General features: G+C 34.3%; 4 protein-coding genes across 8 annotated transcripts; 1 reads left to right on the forward strand and 3 right to left on the reverse strand.

Moving 5' to 3' along the window:
- Positions 1-882: 882 nt before the first annotated feature.
- Positions 883-3,486, reverse strand: LOC123194012 (chloroplast processing peptidase). Its single transcript, XM_044607117.1, has 5 exons — positions 2,924-3,486; positions 1,895-2,032; positions 1,672-1,758; positions 1,386-1,453; positions 883-1,276 (listed from the first exon to the last, which is right to left on the reverse strand). Exons 1-5 carry the CDS (start codon positions 3,425-3,427, stop codon positions 1,144-1,146), a joined length of 930 nt encoding a protein of 309 aa, XP_044463052.1. The 5' UTR covers positions 3,428-3,486; the 3' UTR covers positions 883-1,143.
- Positions 3,487-4,994: 1,508 nt separating this feature from the next.
- On the reverse strand, positions 4,995-9,323 carry LOC123195278 (pentatricopeptide repeat-containing protein At5g21222-like). Of its 3 annotated transcripts, none has more exons than XM_044608929.1 (4): positions 9,158-9,323; positions 7,944-8,129; positions 6,619-7,527; positions 4,995-6,127 (listed from the first exon to the last, which is right to left on the reverse strand). In XM_044608929.1, exons 2-4 carry the CDS (start codon positions 8,004-8,006, stop codon positions 5,240-5,242), a joined length of 1,860 nt encoding a protein of 619 aa, XP_044464864.1. In that variant the 5' UTR covers positions 8,007-8,129; positions 9,158-9,323; the 3' UTR covers positions 4,995-5,239. The 3 variants fall into 3 exon arrangements, with proteins under 3 accessions (XP_044464864.1, XP_044464863.1, XP_044464865.1); XM_044608928.1 differs by having other exon boundaries at positions 7,944-8,140; XM_044608930.1 differs by having other exon boundaries at positions 7,944-8,171.
- A 2,254-nt stretch (positions 9,324-11,577) lies between these two features.
- LOC123194796 (PXMP2/4 family protein 2-like) lies at positions 11,578-15,121 on the forward strand. Its single transcript, XM_044608221.1, has 3 exons — positions 11,578-11,907; positions 13,747-13,838; positions 14,475-15,121. Exons 1-3 carry the CDS (start codon positions 11,758-11,760, stop codon positions 14,884-14,886), a joined length of 654 nt encoding a protein of 217 aa, XP_044464156.1. The 5' UTR covers positions 11,578-11,757; the 3' UTR covers positions 14,887-15,121.
- A 71-nt stretch (positions 15,122-15,192) lies between these two features.
- On the reverse strand, positions 15,193-19,372 carry LOC123194795. Of its 3 annotated transcripts, none has more exons than XM_044608218.1 (11): positions 19,035-19,368; positions 18,661-18,855; positions 18,493-18,577; positions 18,280-18,355; positions 18,029-18,205; positions 17,840-17,942; positions 17,496-17,605; positions 17,267-17,356; positions 17,094-17,174; positions 15,788-16,636; positions 15,193-15,529 (listed from the first exon to the last, which is right to left on the reverse strand). In XM_044608218.1, exons 1-11 carry the CDS (start codon positions 19,264-19,266, stop codon positions 15,437-15,439), a joined length of 2,091 nt encoding a protein of 696 aa, XP_044464153.1. In that variant the 5' UTR covers positions 19,267-19,368; the 3' UTR covers positions 15,193-15,436. The 3 variants fall into 3 exon arrangements, with proteins under 3 accessions (XP_044464153.1, XP_044464155.1, XP_044464154.1); XM_044608219.1 differs by having other exon boundaries at positions 15,455-15,595; positions 19,035-19,372; XM_044608220.1 differs by lacking the exons at positions 18,280-18,355; positions 18,493-18,577; positions 18,661-18,855; positions 19,035-19,368 and having other exon boundaries at positions 18,029-18,211.
- Positions 19,373-19,500: the final 128 nt, after the last annotated feature.

A 19,500-nucleotide genomic window follows, 5' to 3' on the forward strand; every position in this document is an offset into this window, starting at 1 on the left:
CAACATTCAGTTTAAATAAACGCACAGTAACTTTAAAAAAGGATAACTCAGTTTCTTACAAGGCCAAAAGACTTATTTTCACTGAAGTAGGGTAATATTAGACTTGAGTTTATTTCAAATGAGTTTGAAATGAGTTAAGCTCAAATGAGTTCGAGTTTGAATTTGGAATTTTACTGTTTTCAAACTTGAGTTCCAATTTTAAAATATTTAGTTTGTAAAGCTCATGAGCAAAAAAATTTGATATAAAAGGATTTCGTTTTAAGTAATATGTATTAAAATAATATTGTTTTAATAACAAGTTAGTTAAAAACTTTAATTCGAATTAAACTTGAGTTTGATTATTTTGAAATAAGTTGAGTTTGAATTCAATCTCAATTCCATGTAAATTGAGTCGAGTTTAAGTTTGATTTAATTTGAATCTAATCTTAAACCAAACTTTTAAGTAACTTTCAATCAATGTTTTTAGACTGGATATTAACATGGTAGAGAGGTTGATTTAGTCCAATTGAGAGTTGATCAATTAATTGGTGGATAAATTGATTAACTGTTTAAAAATATTAAAAATAATATTTAAAAATTTTATATAATTTAGGATTAAATATGTAATTTAATTTATTTAACATTAAAATAAATTATTATAATGGTGTGTGTATATATATATATATATATATATCTAGTCTGAAATTTCAATTTCAATTTAATAAATCTGGTTTTGATTCAAGTTTTTATAATAAATTTTTTAAAAGGTAATAAATTTTTTATATTGATTGAATCAAACCTATTTATATATGATCTACTTAGTTTGATTAATAATTAACGGTTCAATTGGTCAAATTGATTGATACAATCCGATTTTTAAAATTATGCTTCCAAAAACCCAAATTAACACAACTGAATCACAATCAATCTCAAAATTTTCAACCAAAATGTTACATTCATTCAAGGATCAATGTACATGTACATCAAGAAAGTCTGTTAGAAGCTCCAAAAAAAATGGATCTCCTACAAAAAGGACATTTCTAGTTACCACCAAAAAAGGATGGCTAAATGATGATTGGAAAAAAAAAACAAGGAAGAGACACCACGGGGAAAAAATTGATAAATATAAGAAATGATACACCCGCTGGTTTGATGCCTTGACTTCTATTCAGGAGCTGGACTGGTGGCCTGCTTATCAACAGCACAGCCACCCTCAAGCACTGTGCCACCAATCCTTTTTAGTGGCCAATAGCGAAATACTGATCTTCCAATTATATTCTTGGCAGGCAGGGGACCCCTAATATACAACACAATATGACCAGCAAGGCGAAGATATAAACAATTCAGCTCAAAACACATGGGCTTTCAATTGCAAAGTCATAGTAGGACAGTATATATCTACTTACCATACATGTGAGTCGTAACTATTATTACGGTTATCACCCATTACAAAGACTGAGTTCTCTGGTACTTGCTGCAAAATGAATAGAGATTCAGGCTCAGTAACATGAGGCATCAATTTACCAGGCTAAGCAACAACAAGAGACACCACAATTTCTCTAGCCATTCGATAAAGTTCCTTTATCATGCATGTTTGTGTTCCATCCACCTCTTTTGTTTTGGCAAATAACCAGAACAGGGAGAAACGAGAATGATAACAGGAAACTCTAAAGATTATTATTTCATACTTACAACTGGAGTCATGTTATAAGAAGGTGCCTCAAGAATGAAGTTCTCATTCCGTACAACTCCATTGACTATAAGCTTTCCTTCACGCACCTGCAAGCAAAGGGTTTTCCACTCTTGAGTTGAACTCAATACTAAAGTGTATTCCAAGAAAAGATGGAATTTTTTTTTAAATTAATGGAAAGGATAACAATTTCTGGGTGGCAAGTGCCTTAGTAAAGCAACTAACCTCTACAATATCACCTTCCTTAGCAACAATTCTTTTAATAAAGACATCATCATCTGTGTATCCTACCTCCTGAAGTAGTGGTGGACTTTTGAAAATCACTATATCATTTGGACATGGCTTTCTGAAATAGTATGTAACCTGACATACAATATTCACGAATTAAAATACTAAGCAAATTGTTACTTCAAACATGATGTACAATAAAAAGCTATAATGCTTCAAAAGATCCTACAGATAGAACATCAAATCATATGCACACCCATTAAAGTTAGCTAAATGGTACTGGATAATGTATAAGAAACAAACAATTGCAACATTTTCAATTTATGATGTTTAGTTTCTATATTTATCAACATCATTTGCTCTACGCAAACAATAAAACTTAGCTAAGTATGCTTCTCAATGCAATAGAAAGTTTGAGGCATTCCCATCAATTTTATCTACCTTCAAGTAAATCCTACTTTCACGGTTTAGCTGAAAGTAGCTTTGGAATATATCCAGCCCTTCTCAACCAACTAGCTACCCAAACATGTTTTTCCTTTTTAAATATCCCAGGGAAAAATGAATTAGACATCATATGTTGATCAATAGTACATCTGAGGTGCATCTCTTCAGATCTGAAACTTATTCACCCTATCACAGCATGGAAATATACCAGTTAATCTAAATAGGAACATGCAAACCTCGTCTGATGGTATATCTTCCCACCACAACAGAAATAAGAGACAATCGGAAAATCTTATCCGGGAACAACAAACAACATTTGGATAGTTGAAACAGCCACTCAACACCAAAAATTTATTTTTTATTTTTCATTCAAAGATCCAAATACAATCTCTAAAACCTTATTGCGCAAAGTAAACTGCCATGCCAAATTCACACAAGTTTATAACCATGTGGCACTTTGTTAGAGCTACAATTTGTGTACCAAATTTACTTCAGTTAAAAGTACATTAGTGGGAATAGATTGCATTATTACCAGGAATATAGAAGCAGAAAAGTAACATGAGTATGAATAAAGACCCATACCTTCTCTGCAACAATTCGGTCCCCAACATCAAACGTAGGATACATTGACAATGAAGGAATGTACCTAGGCTCGGCCACAAACGACCGAAACGCAAGCGCAATAGCGATTGCCCCGAAAACAGTTTTTGCATCATCCGTAGTTACATTCAACCATTCTGGCAACGGTCCACCTTTCTTCTCCACCTCCCCATCATCGTCACCGTCGTCTCCACCACCACTACCGCCAGCACCGCCACCACCACCAGAGCCAAGCACTATCTTGGTGTCTTCCCCAGAGCTTTTCAATTGACTACAGTAAAGCCTCGAAAGTCGGTTTCTGGGGTGGAGGGTTACAGGATTTGGGGGCTGAAAGTGGAAGTTTCTGAAGAGAGAAGGAAAAAAAGTTGATTTTGATAATGCGTGGAGATTAAGGATGTTGAAATTAGGGTTTTTGAGGGGTTGGGCGAAGTGGGTAGAATTGAGATTAGGGCTTTGGAGAGGCAGGGAGTTCAGAGACATCATCATTATCTACTCAGTAGTTTCAAGTTGAGCTTTCTGTTTTAATCTAGCCCCTTTGACTTTACCGCACTCTGAGTCTTAGCTCTTTTAAACTGACTATTTTATTTTGTTTTATTTTAAATTATCAGATATTAATTTTAAAAATTAAGGTTTGAGGATTGTATGAAAATAATCAAATTTCTCATTTTTTATACGTTTGTCAACATTCCTTCTCTGTATATATTGAATTTTTGGTTATTTTCCGCCATTTTAAAAAAGGCTAAGGGACTAGTTCACACCCAAAGTATGTTTGTTTTTTAAATTACCCCCGCTAACTTTGAAAATCTCATTTACTCACCTATAAACTATTAAAAAAATTGGTTTTAAAAATAAAATCATTTTTTATCTGTAATATTAAAAATAAACTTAAATTTGATTTTATTTTTTCCCATAAATCCTAAAAATTAACAATTTTCTTCAACCCAAGTTTTCAAAAATAATATTTTCTCCCATAGGGTTTCCAAATTTTCAAATTAAATTTTATGGCAATGACCGGCAATCTTCAGGCGACGTCTCTTCCTCCCCAGTGTCTAATCTTTCCGACCGTGCAGCGTCTCCCCCTCCTCGGTGTCATCGTCGATGACGATGCCACATGGCATTGAAAGATGTACTGCCGGAAGGAAGGGCCGTCGAAGAGGGAGAGTAGATGTTTGGACATCACCGGTCGTGTCGAAAAAATTAGATCTAAAAGTTTGAAAACCCTAGGGGGAAAATACAGTTTTTGAAAACTTGGGTTAGGGGAAAATTGTTAGTTTTTAAGGTTTAGGGAAAAAATAATATAACTAACGGACTCAGTTAATTTTAACGGCTCATGGGTGGATAAATGAGATTTTTAAATTTAATCGAGAGGGGGTTCGGAATTTAGAAAAAAAACATACTTTGGATGGGAAATAGTCCTTTGATCTTTAAAAAAAACATACTTTGGGTGGGATTTTTAAATTCTACATGCAAGATTCATAATGTATTTGGGAGTTGTGTTCATCATTTTTTACCATTGTTCAATATTCGTTATCGTATTCCTTCGCTCAATGTCCAACTCTCATATTTTGACTTTTCAAAAATTAGGAAGAAAAATTATTGTAACTATTTTTATGCTATATTGTATAAATGTTATAATTAAATACTTATTTGAATGTAATTGTTATGCGAATTGGGAGGAAATAGAAACTATTAACTAGTTTCAAAGGTTAGCATACTTTTTTCCAGATGACATGCATAGCGTAAATATAACTAATGAGCTCACATTACGTATGTGTGAATTAACTTTAAACACTTTGTGATTTCGATATTCTTTCGCCTTGGAAGGCCTATTGGACAATTTTCCTTTTGGGCAAGATTCACAAATTGATTGTGGTTCATCCTCTAACTAACTTAGAGGTTCATCAAAATACAAATGCAGTTCTCCCACTGCATAAGCTGACAGAAAAGCTCCATTCCCTAGTCTCATACACAACTCAAAGAACTTAACTACTAATAATGTCCAAAGCTTTTCATTAACAATGACATTGTAACACAAGTGGCAGTAGGGGAGAAATGGTTTTAAGAGTCAAGCATGGTTCTCTGTAATTGATGACCAATTTCACAGTTGGATTCTTCACATTGTCTACATTCCAATGGTATAGAAATTACATGGCTGTCTCTTAACAACTTAATTGTGTAATCAATGGAGACCAGTAGAAATAGAGGTATAAACTGTAAAACATCAATTTTCAATATAATCAACTCTTTATACCAAATTATCATCAGGAGCCAAGAAGTTCACCTTGATCTTCCAGTGTATCAGCTTATGAACACAAGTCGATAAGCATTTACAAACTGCCCACATATCCCCATCTGACTTTCAGATTGCTTCCTGCATACAACCACTGGCTGCACCCGGAATGCACATGTTTGGTTGAACAAGGATTTTGTAGCTGTCCATACAGTCTCGGATGAAAATCCAGATTTCTGCAGAACCATTTGGCTTCTAGCTTTAGCAGTTGGTGACCCGTTTTGATCACTTGTGACTACTCCAGGTATTTGCAATCCATTAGAAGTAGAAGCACCAAGATGTTGCTTCTTGTAAATCCTCTCCAATCTCTCCACTGGTATGTCATCCTTCTTTGTATTTGGTTGCCATTCTTCTTGTGTGTAACTTAGAACTCTCTTAGCTTCACTCAGCAAACCGATAGCACGCCATGTGTCAGCAACAAGTTGGATTGTGCTCTTCTTAGGACGCACACCCTCTTCTTCCATTATTTGCAGCAATTCTTCTGCTTTCCAAGGTTGTTTTCCTTCTCCATATCCCCATATCATAGTTTCATAAGTCTTCAAATTGGGAGAAATGCTGAGTTCATGCATTTTCTCATAAATACTCAATGCATGCTCCATTTTTCCTGCACTGCACCATCCACTGATGATAGTAGTGAAGATAACAACATTGGGGTGTACACCGGATCTTCCCATTGAAAACAGGACTGATTCAGCCTTCTGTGGGTCTCCAGCTCGCACATAGCCTTTTGCGAGGATGCTAAATGCATGGATGTCAGGTTCTATGCCAGCCTTCACCATGTCGTTGAAGATTTCCTGGCATTTGTCCATAAGTCCGGCTGAGCTCCAAGCATCCATGATTGTGCTAAATGTTATGACATCTGGTTTGACCCCAAATTCTTCCATCAATGTGAGTGCCTGTCCAACTAAGTAATATTAATTTAATATTGAATGTTTTCAAATGCTTCAGAAGCCATTGAGTTTCCCAGCATTGTACTTGAATGATTGGTTATGAGACAGGCAAACAAATTTCTACTTCAAATTTTTGTAATGCGTTCCATTAAAGATGCCAAGCTGATAATTGAATATGAATGCCAAATGTAAAACTCAAAACTTAGTCTAAAAATAGAAGAAGTTGCAGATTTCATTTTTTTCAACTCTGGGACCTAAAAACTATAGCATGACATTAAAAGTCTACTAAGATTACACAAAGCTATGCATATTTTGTGACAAAGAGCACACCTAGAATTCCACCAAAAGAGAGTTAAAGCTAAAAACCTTAATATTTATGCCTAGATATTATGAAAACCATGGTCACAACCTAGAACCTTTTGTGTGTAGCTCTTGTTGCAAACAAACAAAGAGAAAGAATATTTGAAAAGATAAATATTTGTGACTTGGGAACTCACCTCATTAACTCCATCAGTGTCAGTAGTGTTGAGAAATCCTTTGATAAGAGAGTTGAAAACAACAAGATTTGGATGCACCCCAAGCTCCTTCATGCTATACAAAAACCTCATTGCATTTTCCATGTTACCTTCTTTACAGTACCCACTCACAATGATACCGCAAGTTCGTTCATTTGGTCGCAATTGATTGTTATGCATCTCAAAAATAATCTGCTCTGCCCGGTATGTCTCCTTATTCTGAGCATAAGCCCTAGCTAATGTGTTGTAAGTGACAACATCAGGTTGCATACCAGATGCCACCATCTTGTTCACCACATTCCACGCTGCTTCTATGTTCTTGTTACACCAGGCTCTAACTAGAATATTGTAAGTCCTGTCATTTGGTTTTAGACTTTGATCCTCTGACATTAGCTCTAGTAATTTAAGAGATTCTTCAGGCTTACCAACATTTCCATATCCTTTGATAAGGGTATTAAAGGTGCTGGTTGTGGGCTTACATCCAATATCCTTCATTTTCTGAAAGACTTTCATGGCTTGATCCACATTTCCGGATTCAGAGAAGGCATTGATCATGGCATTGAAGAGTATTGAATCAGGCTTCATACCATTTTTTTCCACTTCGGAGAGCAGTGGGAGAATGGACTTGAATCTTTTCTGGCGGGTCAAGGCAGCTACAAGAGCTGTGTATGTGATAAGAGTCGGCTTGTGCCCCTCTTCTATTAAACTTTTAAAAATGTAATGAGCTTCCTGAGGCTTCCCCTTTTCAGCCAAATTATTCATCAGCTTGGTTCTTGAACGAACTGTCCTGCAACCATTGTTTCCCAAACAGACAAGGCAGCGAGATTGAGTTTGCGAGTCCACAGAAGTTGGAACTGAAAGTATTTGGTCCTTCTCACGCAGACGTGACTCCTGTGAGGTTCAAAATGATCACAATTAGATGGATATCATGTATTCTATGAGCATAAACATATAAAATGATTAAAGTTACAAAAGAGCTTTATTTTTTTAACACCCATAAAAGTTAAGAAAATGTTTCACACGACAATAATGGCATGGATCATTCTGAGTGTGAAACAATAACAACATAATTGTTTCTTTAAATTACACCCTCATGAGAAGGCATTGCACCAATCTTTACAGATGATAATTTCCATAAATACAACATTAGGGACTTAAAGTTGAAGTGGTCCAAGGAACAAAATTGTTCAGCAAAATCTATTTCATAAAGATTGAGAGGGGCAATTTACAAGTTTTAGAGATGAAACTGAGTACTTCATCTGAAGTAAAAACTTAATCAAATAAAATAAGGGAGATGTAAATAGTACCACTCTTGGTGATGCTTCAACCAGCTTCTTGCTTATGGTTGTTCCCTCTTGCTGCTTACCCATGAAAATATGACCCCTCCCTTAGGCAAAATCACCAAGTTTTTCTCCCTGCTTCTCACTTTCTTAGGTGACCACACCAGAAACTCGTTCTATCAGTTTGTCTTGTGGTTCAAATTTGTGTCTCTCCTAGATAAAAGCTAGGTAGGATTACCAAAATATCAAAAAGTGCTGGATTAATCAATAATGAGTCCAATTAATACAAGTCTTTAGCATAATATAACTCACTGCATGGCACCAAAAGAAGCAAAAAACATCCCCAAAAAGAAAATCTGAAGTTTCATAAAAAACAATCAATTTATGAGGCATATGAATGTCACCTCTAAACAATAACTTAAATCATTCAATAGCCATCCATATTATGGTTTGACATGACACTTCAAAGAATTTAACAGTTATTGCATGAAACTACCATTGAAGATCTGTTATTCACTGATTAAGCGACATTATAACTATATAAGAAGCAAATATTATGCAGCTGAATTGATATTAACAGGCGTATAAAACCGAATCAAAGAGTTCCATTTCCATGGATCTTGAAAATGAACTGAATGTTGGTGTTTTGAAGTAAGTTAGCATTCATGTTTACATATTCCAAAGGCAACCTACCAAGAATCATTACGGGAAAAAGTTCGCATATGCAATAACACATTGCCACTCATACAAACACCCAATTGTAACTAAATTGTTGGGAAACAAAGCAATACAATATGCAAGAGGAACACAAAACGAGAACAAAAAAAAGATCCAACAATTTCATGATTGAGTTTATATGAAATCATTAGCTTCACATGACTTAGATATAAATTTATGATCTGGGATGGCATTCATGTATAGAATCAAGTTCAACGAAAAGCAGAAAATTAACATTCTCAACCCCCACCAAAAATAAAGAAAGAAAGAAAACAGAAGAAAAAAATTTTGAAGCCATTAAAAATCCAAAGTCCCCACTCATTGAATCCAATAGTTGAATCTCGATAAAGACTGACTGCATTACGAAAAAATCGAAGCAAAAATAAACACATAGCATTTAATGTCATTGTTGATAAAAAAATTAAGGAGATTCAGCAGTGGATACAAGTTTTATACACCAAGTCACTAAGACTAAGTAAAGCTAACAGATTTACAAGAGGAGGAAGGGGAAGTTTGGTGGGTACCTGTTGAGTTGGGCAAGTGAGAAACATTAATGGAGAAAATGAGCTGCATCGTTAGCTTAGAAGTTGAACATGCAAGCGATGAAGTAGCAGCAGTTCTGTTTGTCGTGTAGTGGCCATGACATCCAGCAGCAATTCTTATCCACAAATATTATCAAAACTACATTTTGGATAAATAGTATTTTGAGGCTGTAAAATGTTGACGCCAATAATATAAATGGAACCATTGGAGGAGGAGATTTTTCCACGCCAACTTCATAAGCAAAGGTCAACAATAATTGAAACCAAGATTTTTCAAATACTGTTTATATCTTTTCCAGATTTTACCAAAATATATGTATAAAAAAAGTATCAAACTGAAATAACAATAAAACTATATATAATTAATTTAAGTATATAGACAGATACATAGTATTATTATATGATTAGATAATTTTGAATTAAAGATAATATAATATTTAATTATATAATAATTTACATAAATATATATTTATTTATATATTCAAAATATATACGTATAGTATTGCTTTTGAAATAATGGTAAGACAATATGAGTTGTGAGTAGGGATTTTGGGCTTTTTTGACACTATTTACACTAAAATTAAGCACATATATTCAAAATTAAGTATTATGAAAATATGTGAAATCAAAATTTTAGAATTTTAATCATGAGTATAGATAGCTTATTAAAATGATTTAGATTGTGTTATTTCATGTGTTAAAAAAAGGTTCACATTGAAAGGCATAGTAAAAAAATAAAAAAAGGAGAAAGCATTTCATATAATTTCGGAGTTAGTCGTATATTTGTTCCATTTGTGAATGCATTGGTTATGCCTTCATGAATGGAAAAAAATGTATACAAGTGTGAGATGTGATTTAACAATTATTAAATAATTTTTTTCGGTTACGAACAAACCTTACTCAAGTTAGAGTGTTTTTGTGATTTTACTGTTTATATTAAATTGATAAAATTCTAGATATAGTGACCAATGTCACAATCACTAATTTAAATGAAATAAAAATTTAATTTTAATATATCATCAATAAATAATTCTTATATAACTGTTTAAAAAGTTTGTACTAAAATTCAACAAAATAGACGTCAAATAAGGATAATTATTTGAACAACAAACATGATAACCAACTACCAAACCCAAAAGTAATATTTTATTAGTTGTAATAATAATTAAACGGATATCGGTTAAGGGTATAATCTTACACAAAATATCATAAATATAAAGAAGTTTGTAAAGTAATTTTATTTACTCAAAAACTTATATATATTATTATATTTTTAAATATTTGGTAAAATTTAGGTAAAGTAACAATATGAATTTTAAAATTCTCATATATTATCTCCGTACAATCTTATATTTATAAAATAAGAGAAAAAAATCAATATTGTAATTACATATTTAGATACATTGAAATATTAATTTTTATCTAAATATGTAATTAAAATCAAGTAGTGTTTATATAATTTTTAATTTTATCATTTCATAATTCCTAATTATGTCAAATCTTAGTATATAAATATAAATTTCTTTAAAATGAGATTAAATACTATTCTATATCATTCATCCTAATATTTCATCATTGATATAAGTAAATAATTGATCATTAGTGACAATATATCTATTGTGTAGTTGTGCATTTTTTGTTGACTGTACATAAAATTGGTCATTTATCTTATAGTTGAACTGTATGGATTACTTGTAACAAATTCACTATCTGATTATAATCTTGTGAAGACAATTTAATGTTTTCTTTTCAAATGGTGTGATATTTGTTTACAATATTTACTAATATGGTGGTAAATATAATCACTGCCCCTCGAACATGTATATGTTAAATATAAACTGTAATGTTTGTACATTGTTTATTGAATTAATTTACTATTAATAGTTTATTTAATTTGATCGAAGTGTTCTCATACCACAAATTTTTGTTTTCTTTTTCTTTAGACAGTGGTGTTTTTCCTCCACGTGTATATGATAGAGCTTTTTCATCGACATATTAAGTTTTTTCATTATCAACGTATTTAAAAAGATTAAACTTAGGTAAATTTAAATCTATTTATATTAAATACAAAAATAATCAACAAAATAAAAAATTGATTGAAACTATTTGAGATAAAAAGTCTTATAGTCATTGGTGGCCCCTTGATAATCCATAATAAAATTATATATATTTATTACCAATAAATACATATTTAATATGTATTATTATACATAATTTTTTATATATATATATAATATTACTAAATAACCTAAACACTAAATTTTTTTTAACCGAACTTGCGGACCCAAATCAAAATCCAAGTACGGCTTGCCCAGCTTTTGGGTCTGGCACGGTCCACAAGAGGAGCCCCTGCCCTGTTAGTCTGACCAGACAAAAGTAAGCACATTTAGAAGGCTATCAATCTTGTTTTAACAAATGACAAATGTCAAAGAAGAAAATTAAAGTGATCGAGCTGTGGCGACTGGCTAGTTGGTCTTGGTCATCAATAGGACATGGGTGTGCGTTCCTAAAATTTCTGATGTCTCTGTCACCCTTCCTCTCTTTTATCTTACCTTTTTCTTCTCGTCAATTTCTCTCATAAAATGTGGAAGCTTTGGAAATGGTACCAGAACTGTTTATCTGTTAATCCCGTCAAAACACAAGTCATTAGCTCAGGATTTCTTTGGGGTATTGGAGACATTGCTGCTCAATACATCACCCACGCCACTGCCAAAAATCGCCTTCAAATATCTGTGAGTTTCTCCTTCTATCCTTCTCTTTAATCCCATATTATCCTCTCTTTATATGTTTTTGGTTTTATGCATCTCGTACTTAGCGGGATTTTCTGGATTTTCTCATTGAATTATAATCACATTATAGGGCGAATCTGTAAATTTCTGTTTTGGGTATCGTTTTTTGTGGGGTTTTAGCCAAGTTTGGTCTTTAATATCCTTGCTCTAAAGTTCGAATCAATTTCATTCGTGATATCTTTAATTAACCTCATCATTTTATTTGTCTATTTTCTTCGTAGCTTGCTTATATTATAGAGTGGTGCTGGTTTGAGTATTGCCATCATTTTGTTCATTCTTTCAAACGTCTTAATGAAATTCCCTATCTTTATATACATCGAGGTATTTGGATGCGGGTGGGAGCCCATGTGACTAATATCACCTTTCAAGTTACTATTCTGTTACGTGGAATTACAATATTTTAGCGTGATGAGAGACATCAACAGGATATAGATGTAAAAAATTCCTCCATCAAGAATTACAGTATATGGAATCCACTTTCTGAAAGTTTTATTTTTTCAGCTCGTAGAATAAGGGTATATAAGAAAGATGGTGCCTTTGACAACAGTTAGCGGTATACCTGCAGATAATTAGACAAAGAGGCCACTTCGTTTGCATAGCAAAATAAAATAAATAATGAACACCATCCTTTATGGTCTGTCCTATGCTTTTTGGAATGGTCGGTTCATATCGCTTGTAAATAATTCCCTAATGTTAAATAGGGTAATTCAGTTTTCACGAGACATGGCAAACTGAGCATGGTCCAATTGATAATAACAAGAGGATAGAAAAGATGCCTGCAATTTTCATCTCTTCTTTTACTGCCAGAATTTTCTTCTTTGTTTTTGTAGCTTTTAATTGTTTCTTGTGGCTTTGATTGAAGTAAGTGGTGGCTTTTTCATTTTCCTTGTGATTGTATCTATGTTTGGTGGCTACAATGAACTCAATAATGCCACTCAGCTGGTCCATAGTTTGTACTGTAGTCACAGAAATGAATTCTATTGTGTGCAGGATTCAAAACTAAATTTCAGTAGTATGTTCAATATGATTTTTTGACTCTGGGATGTCAGGTACAAATGACATGCCCCGTTCTATTTTCCACCCAGATGTGCGTCTCCTCTCAGCTTATCCCATTTAAAGGGCGTGCATGCCTCAATCATTGGCCAGCATAACTAATAATATCACTGTCAAATTTTTTCAGCTTGTCCTTGTTATCACTGTTTTACTGAATTATTAGTGTTGTGTTGTGTTTCTGGTCATTTCTTTTGTGGCATGATAACCGCATCAACTCCAGTAGAATATGCCCCCTGAAGGTGCTATGTGCTTATATATAGTATGAATGTCTATGGAACCAAAGTATTTGAGAAAATGTCTTTTATGCCAAGTCTACCTTTGATTTTCTGAATGATATGAAAGTCCGGATTAGTAATACAAACTACTTTTACAAACTTAATGTTTGTGCACAAGACTGAGCATTAGTTAATCAATTGTGTTTTCTGCATATCAACTGACAATTGTTCTGTTGTGTCTTATTTAACCACAGTACCCAAATTGAGCAGTAAACCTGTACTTAGATACCACAGTGAACATGAATTGCATAACCTTAACCTTCTACTCAGTGACAAAAGCAAGGTGGTTAGGATCATAATATCTAGAACTGTGTCTGTTTTTCATTCTATCTTTATTGTTATTCCTTCTTGTAGATCTTACTGGAACAATGATATTTTACATTTGTCAGCTGTACACAGTTATCAACCTGTTCCATTGCATTTCTAAGTCTGTAGTATGTGTTCTTTGTGGTAGGATGCAGATGAAAAATTCAAAATAAACTGGAAACGTGTGGCTACCACAAGTATGTTTGGATTTGGCTATGTTGGACCCATTGGCCATTTCTGGTGTGTTTTCCTATCCAGTGTTTCTTCTTTACATCTTTTAGCCTGATATTTTTTTGGTAACTGTGCCTTATGTGAAGGTCTGCTTATAAGGTTCAGTGGATACCTTTAAAAGCAATAATTGAAAAACATGCTCACAGCAATGTGTAGTGTTATAAAATGGAAACTTGGATATGTCATGCCTGAGATATTCTTTATTGAAACTTTTTAATTGATTGCATGTTGAGTGTCACATGCAAATGGTATACTTTGTAGCATCCCCTGCAAAGGTATTATATTGTTTTTCAAGTTTGGCTACAATAATTAGTGAAAAAAATGCATCTATGTTTGCTATAGTGAATGGATATTATTTCAAAGTCTTGCAAGGTTTGCATATGTTAGTCAAATCAAAAGTAATTTCTTAGCTGAAATATTAGTGATATTAGGAAACATCATTTTATTTAAACTAAAATTTTTGATAAATCTCAGAACCAGCAAACAAGAATTTCATTATATATCTCCTAGTTCTGTTTACTAATAGGGAACTGAAGTTCTTGACCTTGCAGTTTAGAGGTGCATATACATGTTATGTGCATCATATGTGAGAAATTGTCCTGTAATTATGCTGTGCACCCACATATCTACCTTTTTCCATGATAGGTATGAAGGGTTGGACAGATTTATAAGGCTGAGGCTTCAACTACCACCAAAGTCAATGCGGTTTGTTTTCACCAAAGTCACAATAGATGGCATCATCTTTGGCCCCTTTGATTTGTTTGTATTTTTTAGTTACATGGGATTTTCAGCTGGGAAAAATTTTACTCAAGTGAAGGAAGATTTGAAGAGGGATTTCATCCCAGCCTTGATTTTGGAGGGTGGTCTATGGCCGATTGTTCAGGTTGCAAATTTCCGATATATTCCCGTAAGATACCAACTCCTCTATGTCAACATATTCTGCTTGTTTGACAGTACTTTTTTGTCATGGGTCGAGCAACAAAAGAATGCCCCTTGGAAGCAGTGGTTCACTTTATTTCATTTTTTGGAGGAAAAAGGTGATGAAGGCGACTTGTAATACCTTCTCAGTGTATATTACCTACACCCCATTGTTGTTTTTTTTTTTTTTTTTTGGCTAATTGGAATGGCAGTCCCAGAGTTTCACAACAGAGTATTATTGTAATCTTCGAAGAATAACCCCGAAATGCCAACTGCAGTTTTGGAAGTTGGATTTCTCAAGTGTTTTAATTGCTTTTGAGCTTTCAGTGTAAAGTCAATCAATTGCATCAACAACCAAAGCCCTAACTTCTGCATAACAGCTTTTTAGAACATTTACATGTATTTCGATCATTAATTAGTGGATACCAAAATGTTGCAAACTTTATGAAACAAACATACAGGTCTACTGCGTTTAAGCAAGTTCTTGCAAATACCAAAAAACGAAGATACAATATATAAACCAAAACAATCAACAGTATATAGGTCGATTAGGATCCTACTCTAGCATGACTAATTCATATCTGAAAATCATGTGAGCCTGCTGGGCACAAATTTTAGTGAACTCAAATAATTGAAACTACTTAGATTATCCCCAACATGAAAACTGAAGTATGTTGAAACTACAGGGCTTAGATAAACGAAGTATGGCCTCCTCCAAGTGGTACTTTTGGATTAAAAACAGCAGACACCATCAAGCAAGGGCAATGATTGAAGTTAATGCTCTGCAAGATACCAAAAAAAAAAGGACCAGGGTTCTGAAACAACTAACTTCCACATGAAAAAATTTCCTGGCAATAGATAAAAATTAAATAGAGATAAATCTTTCCAATGAACAATGAAGTCCAAGAAGATTCTTGGGTTTGGTAAAATATTTTCTCAGTTGGAAAGGAAAACATACGTGGTAGAAATGATAAAGATTGCAAGGATTTTTGTGGGACTTGAAATTTAAGTCAATATGAAATGATGATAGAACAACTTACTGGGATGCTTAGTAACTGTCCACGACTATTGACTAAGACAGGAAGGCTTCTTCTTGCAGCAACTGGGATAGATTTCAATGATAGGAGAGCTCTTTGTGCCGATAACCTCACATAATCCGAACACAGCTTTATCTTCTCCAAGATTGGTTCCGTTTTACTATCCAAGAGATCTCCTTCCTGTTGAAGATTCTCCAAACTTGCACACTTTGACAAGTTGGAAAGATACAACCAGTCAGATTCAATCATGTGACGGACCTCAGCCACCATTTCATGGCCAACTACACAAGAACTGCAATGGTACTTCTGACTTTCCCTTTTAAAATCCCAGTCACAAGTAGATTCCTCAGGAAATGCACGGTCAGCAGTTTCCTTGCTCAGTTTCCATGTGACTACGAACCTGCTCATGAAATAACAGGCAAGCCCAGGCTGAAGTGGTTTACTTGTAGATGTATTGATGTATTTAACTTCAAGAGTTGACTGGCAGTCAGATGTCATGTCAGTATTAAGCTTAAAATGGTTAACTTCGTCTCTTTTCAGTAAAAGAATGCTCCTGTAGGTAGACTCACTGAGGATTTTAAGTCTCTTGGCTTCACTTAGAACAGAATCTGAAGTTGTGCCCAACAGAAGTGCTTCTGATGCATCTGGAACCAAATAATCTGAATATGATTTGGCACCAGGAATAATCGGTTCTGAATTTGAAATAGAATGCCTCCGTTCTCCAGTAGACTTTGTCTCAAACACTTCCATTTTCAATGGCAGAGGACAATCAACAGAACAGCAAATCAGGACTTTGGTGCCTTTGGACGCAGGAGCTGGACAAAGGTAACAACCAGCTGCAGTAAGGGAGGCCTACAGAATTGTCAAAACACAATCAAGAATCAGAAAAAATTGGCTCACATTTAACAATAACTATGGAGAGAAGCCATTGCCTACAATAAAATTACCACGGAAAGAAAAAATAGAAAAAAATTTTTACACATTTAATGATTGTGTACCTCTTTTTTAGGAGAGCTCACTTTAAAAGAAAAGGAAAAATAAATATCTAGAATGTTACTACTATTGTAATCACATAACCAAATGAAGGCATGAAAACAAAATTGCAGACTATAGAATATGTAAAATTTCCAACATGACATCTTTTAGTATAGCAAACACCATGGATAACTTCCAATAGAAAATTCAAACCATCACATGCAACCAACACCAGTGTGTCATGGTCAACAGAGAAAAGAACTTGCAATTATGAACAAGAAGAGAACAATAGATGAGCACAAGCAATGCAAGCTGAACAGTGAAGTAAATGAACCTTGCATGGGAAAGTACGAAAGTAGTCCAGCAGCAATCTTGACGTACTGCCTCTAACTGGTCTTTGTCTTTGAGATATAAACTGGAAAATTTAAAATAGAACAATGTCAACAAAAGATCAGAATATTATTTGATCAAACGCATTTTAAAATGATTAACAATGATAGGTATTACCTGCAAGACCAATGCAAGAAACTTTGAAAGGCATATGCCCTCAATTTTTGATGGGTTGAGAACCACTAGATTGATAACAGCATAACCCTCCTGCCAGAATTAGATACAACCCCATAAAAAGGAGAATAGAAAAATAAATAAAATGAGAAAGAGAAAAGGAAGAAACGCTTATATTAGACATATAGGCATCACATATAGCAATAAAAGATGACAATGAAAGAATGCTTACATCCATGATGGTCACGGTTTGATTTATCAAATTAGAACATATGTGCTCAACATATAAACGTGTTTTTCGACAGGCAGAAATAACTGCTTGTAGTTCAGAATTAAAATTACCTGAAACACAGGGGCTAGTTAGTTAACATGTGAAAGCCTCTGTGCATATAAGATTAGGATAAATAACACATGTACTACAATGAATCTAGGAAATAATGATTTCACAGAAAAATGAAAACCCACTCAGCAGAAAGATCAGTGAGAAGAACTTGATATATAGCAAAGAAGTGGATGTTTCTACAAAGAATGCAATAACATCTAATCCAGCTAAACTGTGAATCTATCACAACTTACATGATGACAAATTTCCTAAAGATATTCGGATCCTGTTGCGAGCAAACAACGGATTACGATTTGTTGGGTCTTCAACCCAATCTTGTTTCCCCCCTTGACATATCTGCAAAAGGAAAAGGAATACAATAGTAAAAAATTAGGAAAACTCACGAATATATTGCATTGACACGTCAACTCTTTTGTACTAACCTTGTACATATCTTCTTTTGAAAATTCCAAAAGTGGTCTCACCAGAAGAACAGATCGGTTCTTTATATCTTTATCATAGAAGTGACTATAAGATGGAAAAATTTGTGAGGTAAATGCCATGCCTGCAAGTCCAAGAACTCCGCTATTGCGAGATAGTCTGAGAATGAAGGACTCAGCCTGCATATAATCTCAGAAATGATTAAATGTATTGATGTCAGAAGCACAGTTCTCTGAAATTCAATGGTCCAAACCTGGTCATCTGCATGATGCGCAACAAGTAAGACACCAATCTGATGTTGAATGCACACAATCTGAAATAACTGATACCTGAAGTTGAAGCACAGTTGCGTTTTGAATCAGAATATATCCTATTCAAACAAATTAATAAATGAAGCCACCATATTAAGTAATAAAACTAAATTCCCAGCATTTCACTATAAACTTCAAAAGATATAAATAATCACCTCCTGTCTCGGGCTGCTTCTTGCAAATGACCTTGTTTTGGCCTTCCATCAAGCCAATCACAACGCACAACCTCACATCTGATTCCTACACAAAGTCTACATTAGCTACCTCTGAAATGAGCTTAATTTAGGCAGTATACAATAGTAAAAGTTCAAAATTCAATATACCCATATCAGAAACTCGGCGACTGACAATGTTAGCCTCTTCTTTGCTCTCCTCTCGAAGCCCATGATCCACAATTATGGCCAAAAGCCCATCAATGAACTCGCCGCTCTTGCCAGCCCCATTAGACCCTTCGGTTTTCCAGGCGGCGGTTAGGACACAGAGCGCAATACTGTCAGGACCACCGGAAACTCCTAGCGCTAAACACAAGTATCAATCTCTCAGTAATGGTTTATCGATTACCAGACATAAAAAAACAAAACTTTCTCTTAATTTCTTATAGCTGATGTTGTCAGCAATTAATAAATTGCAGTAGAGTACTTAAATAACAAAATTTGAACGACATGTGCAAAACAAGGGAAAGGTGAAAGGGACTGACCAATAGGGTGGTGGGGTTTGAGGCCAGCCATGGCCATACGCCTGGAGAAAGCTTCCTTGTACATGTCCATGTCCACGTGTATTGCCTGAGAGCACTTGCAGAAGAAACGAGTTGAAGTTGAAGGAACATACCGAGGATACATGATTGGGACTTTGCATCTTGCTGACGAAAAAGAAAGGCTGGCGACACAAGCTGTTCTCGTTTGAGCGCTGAGGATGAGGCCCCCTGCCATCCCATCAACTTCTCGCCTTCTATTTTGTTCTACTCACTCACCCTTCCCTTCATCAGCTTCTTTTATATCGTGAAGTAGGAGCAGATTACAAACCTCTTTGATTCTCAGGTAGATATAAAGGCCAGATGAAATATTCTCCACCCAAGGTTTGATGACATACCATTCCCACACTCAAACTTTTAAATAACCAAATTCTCACCCATTATCAAAATTCAATAGTGATTCAATTTAGTT

The sequence above is a fragment of the Mangifera indica genome, chromosome 13 (genome assembly GCF_011075055.1).
Source record: "Mangifera indica cultivar Alphonso chromosome 13, CATAS_Mindica_2.1, whole genome shotgun sequence".
Lineage (NCBI taxonomy): Eukaryota > Viridiplantae > Streptophyta > Magnoliopsida > Sapindales > Anacardiaceae > Mangifera > Mangifera indica.